At 32.1% G+C, this 17,178-nt stretch overlaps 1 protein-coding gene across 2 annotated transcripts; it reads right to left on the minus strand.

Moving 5' to 3' along the window:
- Positions 1-446: 446 nt before the first annotated feature.
- Positions 447-16,329, minus strand: LOC110030081 (myb family transcription factor PHL7-like). 2 transcript variants are annotated; one of them, XM_020732636.1, is made up of 7 exons: positions 16,116-16,329; positions 11,221-11,442; positions 10,942-11,018; positions 10,797-10,839; positions 10,605-10,662; positions 1,828-1,897; positions 447-1,051 (listed from the first exon to the last, which is right to left on the minus strand). In XM_020732636.1, exons 2-7 carry the CDS (start codon positions 11,432-11,434, stop codon positions 680-682), a joined length of 834 nt encoding a protein of 277 aa, XP_020588295.1. In that variant the 5' UTR covers positions 11,435-11,442; positions 16,116-16,329; the 3' UTR covers positions 447-679. The 2 variants fall into 2 exon arrangements, with proteins under 2 accessions (XP_020588295.1, XP_020588294.1); XM_020732635.1 differs by having other exon boundaries at positions 15,971-16,327.
- Positions 16,330-17,178: the final 849 nt, after the last annotated feature.

Here is a 17,178-nt window from a genome sequence, read left to right on the forward strand (position 1 = left end):
AGAAGAAGACATTCTAACTTAACATTACAACAAGGGTACACGAAAGATCTTCGTGTCTCCATGATTTCTCAAAAACAAGAATAAAAAAAACATATATACAATTCTGAAGCACAAAGACAATGTAGAAAAATAGAATAAAAGATTAATTCGAATTCTAATCGGGGGCATTTACATTCATACCACCCAATTCCTATGTATTTACATATCAAACACCGAAGATTTGCCTTTTAAAATTTTACCACCAAAATCATTTACATTACATCAACAATACCACCATTTTAACTTTTAAAAAGTGAAATATATCTTTTTCACGCATAAGTAAAGTGATATGTAGGTAAAAAATAAAGTTTAGGTGTTAAATATGTAAATGCATGAATTGAGTGGTATATGTAAATCTCCCTTCTAATTTATATTACCACAACCAAACAAATTTATTTAGATTGATAAATGTAAGCTGCATATGTATAGCTTTTTAAATTGTTGAGAAACAGCCTTAAAAAATAATACATCTGAGGATGAATAAATGCCTCTCAGTAAATAGAGCTACAAATGCAACAAACATCACCATATAACTTCAATAAACCTGCAACTCAAAGAAGAAAAAACGCCTAAGCTAGTAGCTAAAAAGTAGATCAAATGAAGCTGAGTATTTTCATTAAGGGGAGGGACTCCAGTGAGCCTAAAGTCCACCGCCCAGGAACAAGGAGCTCGAGCTCTCGAGAATATGATGGCCGAGCATCAGCTCCTGCTTCGGGCTATCACGGTCTCCCTGCATCTTAACAGAGCGTTCGTGTTTCGGGCTTCCGGACGGCGAGCCCGTCTCCGGAGTGAGCGGCCCGTGATGGGAGTCCTCGAACGAAAAGCTCTTAAAGAGACTACCATGGAGAGAAGATTTGGTGACTGGAACAGGGGTGGAGGGATCACTCTTATCTTCTAGAGTTTGGTTGGTCGAGGTAGGTGCTAATCCACCGCTAAGCCGCTGCTGCTCTTCCATGATCTTTTTCAGATATTTTCCTTGAGCTTCTATCCTAAGCTGCAGCTGCCTTTGAACCTGAGAGTGAGTTGGTGTGGATAGATTGCCATTAAAAAACTGATTAACAAAATGCATCATTTATGTGACAGATTTGACTAGTTGGCATGAAATAATTTTAAAGAAATGCATCGTTTAATGTCATGGTTCCATGCAGGCTAATAGTGCTGTCAAAACGGCTCGTTGTTCGCGAACAACTTGTGTTTGGCTCGTTAAGAAGCTCGTGTTCGGCTCGAAATACTACTCATCAATTATATTTATATATATTAATAAGTATTATTTTTAAAAAAATTAATTAACTACAAAGCTACAAATATTTATAATCAATTAAAAGTATTAATTAAGAAAATAGAATAAAAATTATTAAATTAGATTCAAATGATGTTTCAATATAAATAATAATTTTTAAGTCTTACCCTAACCCTTAACATCTTATGGCTATGTGATTATGATGGTCAAAAAGACTCTTTGTTCGTGAACAGCTCGTGCTCGGCTCGCTAAACAAACAAGCCAAACACGAACACACTTTTTGAGCTCGAAATATAAACGAGCGCTCGCTCGTGTTCGGCTCGTTTACACCCTTACGACCAATGAGCCTAAGGAGAAACCATAAGGACCACTTTCCGTTACCAAATGAAATCTCAATATAACAAAAAACGGGACAAAATTGCTTGTAGCATGATGATCTGCATTGTTTTCTTCAGGTGTAGTGTAAAGATTTTAATTTAGTCTAGTCAATGATTGAAAATGTTTGATCACAATATAAAACATAAAATCTAAGCAAAGGTAAACTTTACCTCTAGTTGCTCGTGTAGCCGTTTTTGTACCTCCATCTGCAACTTTAGGGCTTCAGTTATCTGCATCCCTCTGATAACAAAAATAAAGATGTTACCTCAATAAATTAGAGTCTATTTTAAAAGCATATTACTTATACAAAAGTGAAAAAGGAAAAGTAGAGGCCACGGATTCATTTGATTACAAGAAAACACCTTTATCACAAATTCATATACAGAGAAAGGAAAGAAAACACCAACAGATTGCTCCCTCGGCATCAATGGCAACACCTAATGGATCAAACAACGGGAAAACTAGGGGCAGTTTTGCGTTTATTATTACAATTTTTATTTCCATTTTTTTTCCATGTAGCTTCGTATAAATATCCATTAAAAAATTAACAATCCAAGTTTTTCTTGTCATTTCTTTTCCACATTGTAACAGAGTGAGGTTTCTCCTATTTTTCAACCTTATTCTTATGAAAAGAAAAAAGAAAATATTATGAATGAAAAAAGAAAATAATGATCTCAAATTATGAAAACCTATAAAAAGAAAAAGAAAATATTGATCATCTTATGGATTCTCCCCCATAATCAAAAGACCCGAAGTATGCACTTTTGAATGAAGTTGATTCCGTAATCATGACATAATTATAGAACACTATGATGCTTCAAAACTAGTGGGTCATACATCTTCCTCAAAACAAAAAAGATGTATAAGATGCTGTCAAACAAACACATGTAGAAGTCGAAAAAGCTGCTTTCACCTATGAAATCAAAATTAATATCACAAAACCAAGCAAAGAAATATCTGTCATTAATATTTTAACACAATAAAAGTTAATTGGCTTGAACCATATTATTACCAAGATCTTAATCTGAAGCGTAACAAGATTCAGTGACGCTCAAACAACTCATTGAAAAAGAATGAGCTTTTATTTTTTTACATTACTCATTGATGATTCTGATCATGTTCATGTCCAAATTTTAAAGAGAGAACCTGTCATCTCTAAATAAATTTTTCTCACTCATACATAACTGTTGTAGGTCAATGGTTCCAAAATAACAGTTGCAGGTCAATGGAATATTTCAATTTCCTCCACATTTACCCTCAATATAATTCTATATGCCCCTCACATTGCAAAAAATCTTCTATCAATTTATATATTCAATAAACATAATTATAAGGTAATCATTATCACTAATAATTTTGTATTTCAAAACCTCGCTATGACAATTAGGCAGTGCAAGATAGAGAAAAAGATGGGATATACTATTTTGAAAACAAAACCCAATTTTCATGTTATTTCATCTTCAAGCTCAATATGAAAATCATTTTGAAACATTATTATAGGCTTAGACATCCCACCTTTCAAAAGCTTATATTTGTATGTTTCCTTTTTTTGTGAAGGTTAATATTGAGTCATTTCATCTTGATACTCATAAATTTACAGAACATCATCATCATTTTCCTGAAAGCGTTTCTAGACCCTCTACTATTTTTATTTTAATTCATGCCAATGTTTGGAGAACATAGAAAATCATTAAAATTTATTGAGCTACAAAATTTTCCACATTCATTTACAGTTGCATTCAAATGACATGAGTATATATTACAAAACAAAAATTTGACAGCAATCTTATTCCTTCATACATCTACTGTTATGACAAAAAGTCAATTTAATGTTAACTTCAAAATATTCCACAAAGATAATGCTCATGATTAATTTAATCAGGTTTTATCTTTTCTTAATAAAGAATGTATCATATATCAATTCTCTCATCCTAACACCCTATTAAAATGTGGTGATAGAAAAAATAAACTAACACATTTTGAAAGTCAATGGGACACTTCTTCTCCATGACCAAGTTCCAAATAGATATTGGGGAGAAACAACACTAATTGCCACATACCAAATTAATAAAATACCCTCAAAAGTAATTCGAACTACGTTATGTAATTTTTTCCTGCAAGTACCTTAAAAAATATTTGGGTTCATTGCTTATGTTCGCATGCACAAACAACATAAAGATAAGTTTAATTCTAAAGCACTCAAATGTGTTATTATAGGATATTTTTTTAAGAGTCAATATACAACCAACAAAAAAATCTTCACTGCAAAAGATGTTACCTTCCATGAATAGCCAAATTTGTAAATCAAACTTATCTTCAGAAAGAAAACAACTAATTGGAAAATAAATTTGATGAAATCACTCTCTTCCATTTTGAAATCTCAACCAAACTGAAATTATCATTCCCTTTTAAGTCATTTAAAGGAGAAATAAGCCCGGCAAAAAAACTCAAGAAAGCTCGTCTCAAAACTATAAAATTGATCAAGCCTTTTGACACATATTCATCACTATATATCATTTTTCAATACACATCTCTCCAATAATTTTCACCTACACATAAAGCCTTCTTTATAAATATTAACTCCAACTCTATTTAAATACCTTAGCCCCAATTTAGGGAACTAGAAAATAAGAATTAAAATAATGTATGAGAGAAAAGATATATGCCTAGGAAAAAAATCATATTTGGGATATCATTGAGCTTCTATAAGAGAAAAAATTTGTGAACTTCTATAAGAGAAAATATGGGATTTTAAAGTGGTATAAAGCAATATTAGCTGTCAAAAGGATGCACTCAATAATGTGGAATAAACTACTAAGAAACATTTACTCGTGTTGCAAAAATAAATACAATTTATATTTTAATTTCTCTTGCTATTAATCTTCAATAATTCATGCAACAATATAACGTAAAGATTCTTTTCTTATATTGAGAAATCGAAAAAAAAATTTATATGGATCTATCATAACTCTTCCACAAAAAAAAAAAAAAAAAATGATGTGCAACTTGAGAAAGTCTCTTTGTGATTCAAAATAATCCGTAAGCGTGTGACACGGGGTTGCTTGAGGAGGCCGGCCAAGCTGGACTAGCTGGGGCCGGTCAACCTTCAGCTGGACTAGCTGGGGCCGGTCAACCTTCAGCTAGACCAGCACACGCCCCCTTTCTCTCTTCTCTTCCTTTTCCCTCCAATTATTTCTTTCATTTTCTCATTAATCTCCTATTATAAGTCATTACCTATTTCTAGTTCTTCCCTTATTGATTTCTTTCTTACACCATTGCCTGATATAAGTCATAATCCCTATTATATATGGGAGTGTTTTGCTTAGGGATTTTAGTTTTAAGTGGTTATTCTGAATTCAAATTCCTGTCTGAAGCGTTTCCGCTATTCTAGGGTTGTAACTGAGGAGGTGAAGATGCTCTAGTTGTATCCTATTCCGAGGTGGTGTTGTATCTTCTTCCCTTTTCCTGTCCAGCCCTTCCTCCACCCTCCTCAGCCGCCAATCCCCCAGCATTACCCAGCCGCCCTTGCCGCCACCCATGAAACATCCTAGCCAACTGTCTAAATTTTCGCTCCTGTCCGGTTATCCTCACTAGCTATCTAGCAAGCTAGCTTGTTGTCCAACCTTCCGGCTTGCTACCCCTTCTTCCCACCTGTTGTCCCGCCTCCCCAAACCTGCTATCTGGCCCCCAAGACTTGCCATTCAACCTGCCTACAACTCTAGCAGGCCGCCACCTTGCTGCAGTCCAGGAGGACTCCCTTTTCTGCTATTGTCCTGCATGATGACCACCTTCCAACATCCTTTCTGACTCGTCCCAGCAACCGCCCAGACATCCCAGCAGCCACAATCCCCCTTCCAGCCGCTCTAGCCAGCCCTCTTCACCAGGCTATCCCTTCCCCTCCGGCTGTGTCTTCCAGCCCGGGACAACCCTCCTTGCTCTTGTCTGCACTGCCGCCGTCGGTTGCCCCGCCTTGTCTAGCAGTCACCAGCACCTCCTCCTCCTGTTGCCGACATAGCCACCACTTTCGGCCCTTCTCCTTACAGTCGTCGCCCACATCTGTTAGCCTCCCCGACACCTCCACCACTTGCTACCGCCTTTTCTCGTCACCAGCCCACACTAATTCACCATCGACGTCCGCACATACTCTATCTAGGATAACTACGGATTGTGCTAGTCTTGTTTCTTGTTTGTTTGTTTGTTTGTTTGTTCCACTGTCATGTTGAACTTTGCTTGTACTTTGATTCATGAGTAATAGTATTTGTTTATCGTCGTCGTGGGTTATGTTAACCTCGGTATCAATGTGGTTTGACAAATTTTAAAAAATTCATGTATAAAATTTGATACACAAAAAGTTAAAGAAACCATACCCTCTTCAGAAAATACACCATAGATTAAAAAATTATAATTCTTACTATCAAGATTACTAATAAAATTATTACAAGGAATGACAGTAAAAGAAATGAATCACAAAAAAAAATTACTGAAGAATTTGAAATTAAAGGGTATACTCAAATAACTTTTGGGTATAGAAGTATTTTAATTCAATAAAAAAATTTATCTTTCAAAAAACAGTATTATGGACCTATTAAGGGAAACAAAGATGAATGATCATAAACTATATGAAATTCCAACTGAACTAGCCCAAAAACTACAGATAAAAGAAGGATAAGTGGACATCGGAAATATCAAAGATTAGCTCGGAAACAGATTTATCTGTCACTTACACGCCCTCAAATTACTTTTGTAGAAATTCTAATAAGTCAGTATATGTGCAACCCTAAAGAATCTCACCTGCAAATAGTTTACAGTTTTTAGGTACTTTAAATCAAATTCATGAAGGGGAACTCTCTACAAATAAATAAATAATATATATATAATACTTACACCTTTCAAATTATATTGATGTTGAATATGTAGGATCATCAGTAAGAAATAGATCCATTTCAAAATATTATATGCTTCTAAGAGGAAATCTTATAACATAAAGAAGCAAAAAATAACTTATTGTTGTACGATGTAGCACTAAATTAGAATATAGAGCAACTGTCAACATATTGGAAGATATTTTCTTTAAAATAAACTAGAAAGTACATTGATTCGTAATCTATATATCTCAAGAGGAAGATAACTTGTTGACATTTACTAAAAGACAACACCACATTAAAGAATGTTATAAGGAAAATTGAAATGATAGATCTCTACCATCCGATTCACACAGAGCGAATGGGAGGTAGATAAGGAAAATTAGAGATCATGGATTCATTACTTGAAAGAAAACATTTCTTCCATGAACTCATATAAAAAAGGAAAGAACTAGTTCGCAGAATACTCCATTAGCATCAATCGACAACCCCTAAATGGATCATATAGAAGGATAACTAGATGCATTTTTTTTGTATTTGTTATTGTTATCATCTATTTTATTTTTTTTCTTTCTATATAGAATTGAACATAAATACCCATTGAAAGGATGAAAAATTCAAGTTTTCCTAGCCATTTCTTCTTTCTATATTATGTATTTATATATCTAACATCTAAAACTTTTTTTTTATTATTTACACAACTTCGTATATAAATCACACTAAAACATAAAGATGAAAATATATATATTTCACTTTATAAAAGTTCGTATTAGTGATATTTCTGATGTTTTTTTAAAGACTATAGTAAAGTAAAAATAAAAATGAGTGTTAAAAGTACAAATAATATAAGAATTTTGTGCTATGTATAACATCCCCTAATAAAAAAAAAGTGACCATTTCAAAAAGAAATGTGTAATTTCTACCTTTAATCAGTAATTTTTCACCATCTCTCAAAAATTGAGAATGAGAGAACTTTTAACCCTTCAAGAACACCATGGAAAACATAAAGAACGGTCGCGATAGAGGGACTCATGTTGTGCACACAAGCAAGAACCAACAGTGGATCGAATGATGAGCTGCTTGAATGAGATCTATCGAGATGGAGAAGCAAAGTTTAGTCGCTCGAACAAAATCATGTGTAGGAGCAACAAGGAAGCAGGTTCAACACCTTGTGATAGCACATGAGCACGAGAGAGAAACTAGAACCAGTTATGTGCAACTTGGGCGGTGAGATCGACTAGAGTGGAGGCAATAAGAGGGCGAACAGGCTCGAGTGTGTACATAAGAGTGCAAGCTTGAGTAGACTAGCAAGCAAGTTGAGAGGCAGATGGCTTAGAGCTGATGAGCAAACATTGATCGAGCTCACAAAAATGAATGTGAACAAGCCAAACATGAACCAAATTAAATTTTGGTATTAAATTGATGGTTTTGAGGTAAACTCAAGATTCCAGTTATATTATAAATAGGAAACTCTAGAATCAGGTTCACAACCAAAGTAAAAAATTTTTGGGCAAAATTTTGATAGGGAGATTAAAAATCAGCTTAGACATTTTGATATTTTGAAGTTGAAGCAGAAGAACATTAAGATATAATGCAAAAAACTAGAAAAATTTTATAAATTTGATAATTTAAATTTAATTTAATATTGAATAATCAATAATTTGAATATAGGTCCTAGATTTAATGAAGATAGATTAAATTAATTATCTTATAAAAATTAATATTAACTAATAAAATCATTTTTAGCAAATTTAAAGATTAAAAATTATATTTTTATTGATCAATTATGGTGCTATTAAAAATTAAAATCATTATAAATTTACGCGAGTTTTGCTATAAGTTATAATAAGAATTAATAAGTGGATGCAATATGAAAAAAATATATAATTACATAAATATCACCCAAAACATTGCTATTTCTAGCACCCAGTTGATATTTTTGAACCGTCGAACAATGCATTTATGCATACCACAATCAAAGAAATGAGGATTTGATAAAAATGAAAAACATGGACTGAGGTTTTATCATGAATTTTCATATTTGAGTGAGAATTTGAAAAATGGATGAAAGAGAGTACTAGATGTAAATAGTAATTTTTTGTGTGTTATGTATATAATTGCCCCTAAAAAAAACCAATAATAAATTCTTATCAATTAAATTAAATTAGATATTTTTATACTTTTAGTTATTTATAGGTTAATAATTGTAAATATGGTCAAGATAAAATGAATAATTAAAATATGCATCTTATGTGTTGAAGAATAACCTTTACAAGAATAAGATAAATGTAAATCAAATTTAATGAAAAGTAACATGTTAAATAAATATATTTCATAGGCATCTTATTTTAATTGTGTCGACAGGAGTATATTTGAAAGGGATAAAAATAAGATCAATAATAAGAAATACTTACACGGTAAAAATGAGGTAAGTACTTATATTTTTAAATTATGATAATATTATTATTTTTTGAACTAAATATATCAATTCATTTTGATACTTTTTCAATCAAATAATATTTCAAATCAAAACATAATTTATCTTTTCCATTGATTATTTTGATTGTGTTGAAATGAATTTTTTAGATCTCTCGGTTTGTATAATATGTTCACTGTATGCATTATTTGTTGTAAAAAGAAAATTGCATTATATGACAAATTTATGAACTTTATAAAATGTTTCATTGTTCATGTTGATTGTTGAAGTTCATTATCTTATGATACTGAAGATGCTAAAATATACATGCAAGTAAACAAGAAAATGATGATAATATTGAAGTATCTTACTTGATATAGTTTAAATAATGCTCCTGTGATAGATAAACTATTTAAAAAACATTGATATGATATGATATTGTCATAATTAAACACGTTGGCACTGTCATATTTGAATAAACAAGTAGTTATATTTTGAATTTTAACTAACACGCATATTATCTCTTAAATTTACTTATATTATTGTAAGTTTGAGGATATAAGTATTCACTAAGTTTTTGATAACTCACGATAACTTAAACTAAGATTTTCATGTTTCAGTTTTGAAATAGAAAATGAGTGAAAGAAGAGAAAATATTTATAAAAGATGTGACTAAAATAATGTACTTACATCACAATTATTTTACTCTAAATTGAATTAGATTTTATTCATTAGTGTCTCTTTCGATTTATCTAATGATTATTTTTATGAGTAGAGATAGAAATTGAAATTTGAATTCATTCATCTAATCATTTATCGCCACCTTGATAATTTCAAGCTCCAAGTCAAATTGCAATTGTCATCCCCTTTCTTACACTCTCTAACAAATGTTATTAATTAATAATTTAGATCATATTCAATAGTTCATATGAGATGCAAATCCTGTGGACCTTGGTACCTAATATCATAGTTAAGCAAGTTGTAAAATGGGCTACTCCAACAATGGCACCTCGTGAGCACTTAGATGTGTGATAATTTGTAATCAAAAAATCATCCAATCAAGTGATACTGCTACTGAGAAGCAGTGAAAAGCACTCAAGTTAAAGGAAGATAATAAAGGCAAGTGAGGGTATTAGGTTTATTCTTATATTAGACGGTTGAAAAATATGTTAATATAGAAATAACAAGTTTGACCTTGTTCCATGGACATAAAAGCTTTTAGGTTCAAATTATGATTGGCCATTAGTATATGAGCCCCAACTTCAGTATCCCTTTAGTTCATGCTCCCTAACATGATACTCGCAGCTCAAAATAAAATATTTATAAAAACCAAGATCATAAAGGGTTAGTGTTATGTAGAATCAAATCAATTTAAACTGAAAGAGATATATTATTTTCCTTTTTCTCACAGAGTACAGAATATTGTAGCTCCGATGCCACACAAATTCAAAGAGAGAAAACATGAAATGCTCCCTCACAAGGAAGCGCCCTACAAAAGCTTACTGAAGTTTTGAATTAAAAAATTTCTCATTTGGTTCATAATTTCAAGTTGATTTGATAGGCAAATCAAGTAGATAGCATATGTTGCAGTAAAAATTCCATAATCAATAACCAAAAGACATGGCACTTCTAAATGCCTGAATTGGAATAGGAGCTAATCTGCACTTACGTTGAACTTTCAAGGTTTGAAAGAACATCATCGGATTCTTTCTTTTCAACTTTTGCACCTAAACAAAGAAAGAAATTTTTAAGATGGAAGGGCCTATAATAATAATAATAATGGACTCCGATGATAAAAATGAATATAGTAAATCTGCCAATAATATAGACAGCTCTGCATAAATAACTTGTATGATCATACCTTCAGCTGATGAGTCTGGAAGATACTTCGCAAGTCGGTACTTCTGCATGATCAAATTAATGATGTTAGACACAACTAAGACAATACAAAAAAGCACAGTGAAAAATAACATGTGGGTTTAAAAGCCATCGTCTCCTCTACATACCTGCAAGTGGCTCTTCACGTGGTATATTGTCAAACCTTGCACACCCATAACCCTAAGGACACCTTTAGGAGTGGCTCCTGAAACAATGAAAGAACATTCTATAACTATAAAAAACCAATACCATCAAGTTTATGAAATCCAAAAAACAATTGTCTTGACTTGAATAAAATTTTTTTTTCAGTGTGTAGCAATTTAGGCAAGATGAACGATGGAATTTTTACAAAATAGCACTAAAAAAAATGGTGATTTATCATGAGTTTGAAATTAAGGAGCACTCACTATCTGGTCCTCCGAGTTGAGCGACGGCATCCACAAATCGCTCGTGGAGTTCATTTGTCCAGCGCAGTCTCTGCCTTGAGGCAGAACTTGGGTTATTTGGGTTATTTCCTGCAGCATGTGGGGACATAGCAGTGCTATTCATTTCGACAGGCTGATCATGAGCCAGAGAAGGGTAGTTTGCTAGGCTTATATTAGAAAGGGAAGGTTGATACATTTGTCATCCTGTGTGAAATCAATAAGTAAAACTAGTTAGAAGGCACATTTGCGTGCAAGGTAGGTAAGAAAAAAGTCAATAGAGTGGGCATCAAATATAAAAGTTAATGTACAAAGTGTAGTACAAGTAAAAAGAAAATTTCATGATATAGAAATAGAAAGCATAAAGCTACATTATCCTTATCTCTTGACCCTTAACACCCTGACACTCCGCTCAGTCGCCAACACTTTCAACCACAACAGCTACGAGATTGTACAATGAATTTCAATGCTCTGGCTTCAAGTTCAGGCATCGGCTAATATTTTGTAAATGAGCAAATAATCAAAAATGATCCCTAAATTTTTTAGGTGTTTCTAATTTTAGTCTCACACTATTTTAGATATTCAATATTGCCCTCAACTATGCTTAAGCTGATGGAGTAACCCTAAAAAGTCCAAAATGCCCTCATGAAAAGCTTTCCTCCACCAATGTTTTAAAAAAATGGTGAACTTGCCATTAGAGCAACACAGACTTTTCAGGGTCTATTCATTATTTACTATCAGCTTAAACAGATTGATTAACCCTAACAAGTACAAAATGCCCTCATAAAAAGCTTTGCTAGACCAAATTTTTTAAAAAAAAAGATAAAATTAATGGTAAACTAAAATAATTTAAATTTGGCGAGTTGAGGTGCAAGGCTTAGACTAAAATAGACACACGTAAGAATCTATTCCTCTTTTTAAAATTTGGTAAGCACGTTGAAATTAACATGCACTATTTACACAACTAACGAGCTTGCAATTTATTCAGCAAATCCATATGGTATCCTACAAGAGTCAATTTATTTCATTGTAAGTAATTGAATCTCAGTTTTGGAAGAGTGTTGTCAGGATCATATTAATTTTGTAAGAAATCACTTCTGTAAACTAAGTTCCTTTATTGTTTTAGGCCACAATGAGTTTCATTTTTATTCACACTCATATAACTTTTTAATTATTATTTTAAACAATTGTAGTATTAAAACTCACCATCACAGTAAATTAATAATAACATATTGTTATTGAAAATTAAATAAAAACAAAGGTAAGTTCTTAGCCCTCAAGAGTGTAACCCAATTATCTTTTTCAAGGTGAGTTTCAAAAACGGGAACTTAATTCCATCCAATTTTAATCAAACAAATGCTTAAAATCACTTTTGTAGGTGACTTCTGAATACTTATGATGAAACAAAGTAGCCCTAAATGTAACTATAAGAGATATTAAATGTAAATTGATATAATGAAAGTTAACCTAAAGAAGAGCAACAGCTAATTGAAAATGTAATAAATTAAACACATTTAATATAAATTTAATACAAAACGAAAAAATAATAAAATAAAGAACAAGACAACTTTCAAGCATATGTGCATGATTAAGTTTATGTTAACATTTGTTCACTTTATAGGAATAAAGTAAAAGTTGCAAGTTGCCACCCAATATCAAGACCATTTATGCTCATCCTTCCATCAATATGATGTTGTATCACTTGCTAAATAATGTTAACTTTAGACCTTAATAACATATATCTTCAAGGCTAAACAGAGCTCATAGTGATAATTCTAATATACTAGAACAACTCAATCTAAATGTTGAATGGTTGAAACATGCAACATAATAATACTTTTCAAAGGGAGGACGGGATCTTGATAATCACCGAGCAATGCCAAGTGCATGGAGATTGATATATGAAATAATTTGGATAATATAAAAAATTTATTGTTCACATGCAAAATAATAATACTTTTCAAAGGGAAGACGGGATCTTGATAATCACCGAGCAATGCCAAGTGCATGGAGATTGATATATGAAATAATTTGGATAATATAAAAAATTTATTGTTCACATAGATGATAACTTCAACAATAAGATTTTCTTTCTCCACTACATATACACATAATGAGGCATATCCAAATTCAAATTTGAAATGAAAATCCTAGCAATCCTTTATTTTATCTCCTAATCCTCAAACTTGATTTCCTCCAATAAACTAGTACCAAATATTCTGCATAATATAACTAAGATCTTATGGACCTAGATGCAATTTCGATATCTGCATTAAATTGATTAACTGTCCATAAAATTTGAATTTTGCAAGCAAGAGCAATCTATTTTTAGTTGAATAACTTAATATAACATTCATGTCATCCGTCAAATAGGCATATCATTTTAATAACAAAAAGTTTAAATAAATAGCTAGAATAATAATATCATCATGATCATGAATACATCTAATAGATGGTTTAGCACCATTGATGATAATTTCACTAGAAATATTAAAATAAATCAATTATACAAGATAGAAAATATAGAGATTACCATGATTCCCATTTTTATAATGTTTATATTGATATGAGCTACGTATTTACATTTAATGGTCAACAAAATTTCAACAGTTTATTAGAACAAAAAGCTTATTTTGATAATATATTAACTGCCACATAAGTAGATAACTATGAAAGATGTTTTAGATTTATACTAAATTTGCAAGCTCTACTAAAATATTTTGGAAAAGGTCTAGACTATTAGTATCTTATTAATACATAAATTAGGCTAAAATATAAACCTACAAAAATATTTGACACGGAAAGATATAAGCAAATCAATTGAACAACTTCTAAACCTTAGGAAAAAAACTTGAAGGGTATTAAAAATAATATTAAGGTAAAAATAAATTTATTATAATGAAATAATAAATAAGCCTTATTTTATAAAGTTACACAGTGAACTATAACTTGACTATAGTCATGCTAAAAACGTTATGTACAAAAACAGTAAAAAATCATAGCAAAAAAGACCTAGAAAAAGAATTCCATAACCTTAGAGAAGAAGACTTCCCTAATAAAGGAGGAGCCAATTTTAGTACTTGTACAACTAACAATAACGAGAAGAGAAATGAGAAAATCTTATTAAAAAGTTTAGGCTCATAAATTTCAGATATAAAAACCAAATCTAGCATTGCTCCAGGTGGCCCTTGCAAGAGATTGAAGCTTAGATAATCATCTTACCAAGCCAAATTGGTGGACCAGAAATGTTTTACAAATATTGGGATAACCTTAGGGTTAGCCACTTCAACCCCAAATGTAGACCCAAAGTTCAAAGCAAAATTAGGACAAAATCAAGACAATCTCATGAAGTATAAAGGTGCACATATGGAGATATAATGGGGGACAACTTGTAAAATTAAATCATACATGGAAGGATCAAACAAAAATGGAGCAACCAAAGTTTAAATGAGTTAAAACTACCTCCAGCCTATTAGAACAAGAAAGATGATTACATGAATCAAAGAAAACCAAATATTTTTTCAACAAATTGCTTTGCAAAATCCATGTAATATGGCCAGCCAAGCAAGATTCAAGGAAGTGCTTTTAATAATTCAAAAGATACTTTCACAGTTTTAAGATCTGGTTAGTAAGTGAGGTTACATTTTAAGTAAAATCACTTATTTAATAAATTTTTATTATCTTTCTAGATTATTTTTATTGATTCCTAGGACTATTAAAAGGGGTCTATTGCAATCATTTTTCAATCATTTAAGAATTCATTTCATGATACAAAACATAAAAATTAAACTCCTATCTCTCTCCCTCCATCATACATAAACCTAAAATCTTGCAAATTTCAGCAAATATTTACCTCCCTCTCCAAAACCCTAAGCCTATCACATCTCTATCCACCTCTAAATGTGATATCTCCCTATGCAATCTACTGCTACAAAAATTAAGAGGAAGAGAGGAAGGTCTTGGTGGCTTGAACCATTCAAGGAGGGTAGAATGGAAGCATATCCTAGAAGATGATCAGAAAGGAGAAGAGGTCATCATTAAGAACCAAGAAAGCATCACAAATGAGAAAATTTAAGCAAGACCAGCGAGCAACAAGCTATCTCCAAGAAAAGATCATCATTCCACCAGGGTAAAGCTTCATAACTTCTAGTTTTGCCTGTGAATGACAATGTTTTACTCTCAAGTACATCCCTATAATCCAAAATATTAATATCATTTTGATGTTCAAAAAATCAAGCAATCCATAACTTTGAGTATTTTGAAAACCCTACACCCCCTTTACAGGTTCAATCCCGGATCAAGCATGATGAGAAACTTAATGAAAATTAAATAAAATATTACAATACTAAAGAATAATTCGGTCAACATAAAAGTCATGGAGAGCAGTATAATCATCAATTCAAGTACAACAAAAAAGTTTTTGCAGATCTTTCTCTAAACTACCAACTAAACGATGTGAAAACGAAAGCTCCAGACCCCAAGTTATAAAAAACTAAGAGAAGAGAACAATAAAGAAAAAGAAAAACGAAATTCACAGAACAAGCAGCAGCGGGATTCCCAAAAACCGACACACCAAACCACATCACATATAAAAATGGCTCAAATCCTTGCAGTGATGGGCCAAGTAGTTATCGCCCATCTGGTTCTCTATGCTCACTTTCACAAAAATCAATAGATTCCAAAGCCCCAAACAGTCAAACACCAACACAATAACTACAGAAAATTAGAATCAAACCAGAAATAAGTGCAGAGAATGATAAATGCCCCGTTCACAAAACAGCAGAATCCCCAATTCAGCACTCCGCGCAATCAAAACCAAAAAATCTCGAGATAAAATGGTAATAGATGAATCATTTAGCAAAAATTCTGCCAAATTTTACACGTAGCAGAAATCTGAGGAAGGCATTTGGTGGCTTTCGTCCACGGAAATAGAAGGCCATGGAGGCCTCTCGCTTTCCGGCCAGGGCTCTCTCGTCTCACCCCGTTGGAAGCTACTTCCTGACGGCTGATAACGGCATCTTGCGAAAGTATTCCGTTACGTGACGGCTGTTATGGGCTCGCAGGCGGAAAACACGAGGGCTAGGTGTTGTCCTCTAATGGCGGATTAGGGTTGATCCTGTCGGTTGAAAGATTCTAATCTCTGCGGTCCGCTTTTTGTCGCCACCAATTCAGATTATAGAAGGAAGAAAATATGATGAAGTGCACTAATAAATATTTCATAATTATTAAATATAATAAATATTATAGTAAATGAGAATTTATACATCTTATTTATTTTTATTTCTTTTACTTGTATCTTTATATCTTTTTAATAAAACACTCTAATAAAAAAATTATATCCAATTTATCATTAAAATTGATTTATTTAAAGTAAGATATTTTATGTATATATTTTAATGTGATTTGAATATTATGGTATTATATAAATAGCAATATATATAAAAATATAGATGTTATTTTAAAACACTTACTATTTCAAAAAATTGCTTTATGACAAAATTTAATAAAGGAAAAGCGTCTCTTTTGTGGCCGTAAATTCTTTTATTCCCATTCCAATGAAATCTCATTAAAACCAATACACTTCAATTATAAGAGTTTCGAGATTTTTGACTCGAGCGAACTGATTGACTTTAGTTGGTTAGGCGAGCGATACCAAAGTTGTCATAACATGCAATTATTACATGGGGTGAATGTAAGTGCAGATCAATGGTATTGTGATGGTATTATCGTGGCATTATGATCGTAGTGTCACGATACTGTCACAATACCACTGCAAATACCACTAATCTGCCCCTACTTTCACCGCACCTAATATTTCCACATCCTTTACAGGAAAGATTATTGTTTGCGGACACCACACTCAAAATTTGTGTGTGGTGTCGGATCAGCACCGTAAAAAATTATAGAGTAGGCCTCATTCTAACAAAATATATATATATATAT

Source organism: Phalaenopsis equestris, unplaced genomic scaffold, assembly GCF_001263595.1.
Source record: "Phalaenopsis equestris unplaced genomic scaffold, ASM126359v1 Scaffold000650, whole genome shotgun sequence".
Classification (NCBI taxonomy): Eukaryota; Viridiplantae; Streptophyta; class Magnoliopsida; order Asparagales; family Orchidaceae; genus Phalaenopsis; species Phalaenopsis equestris.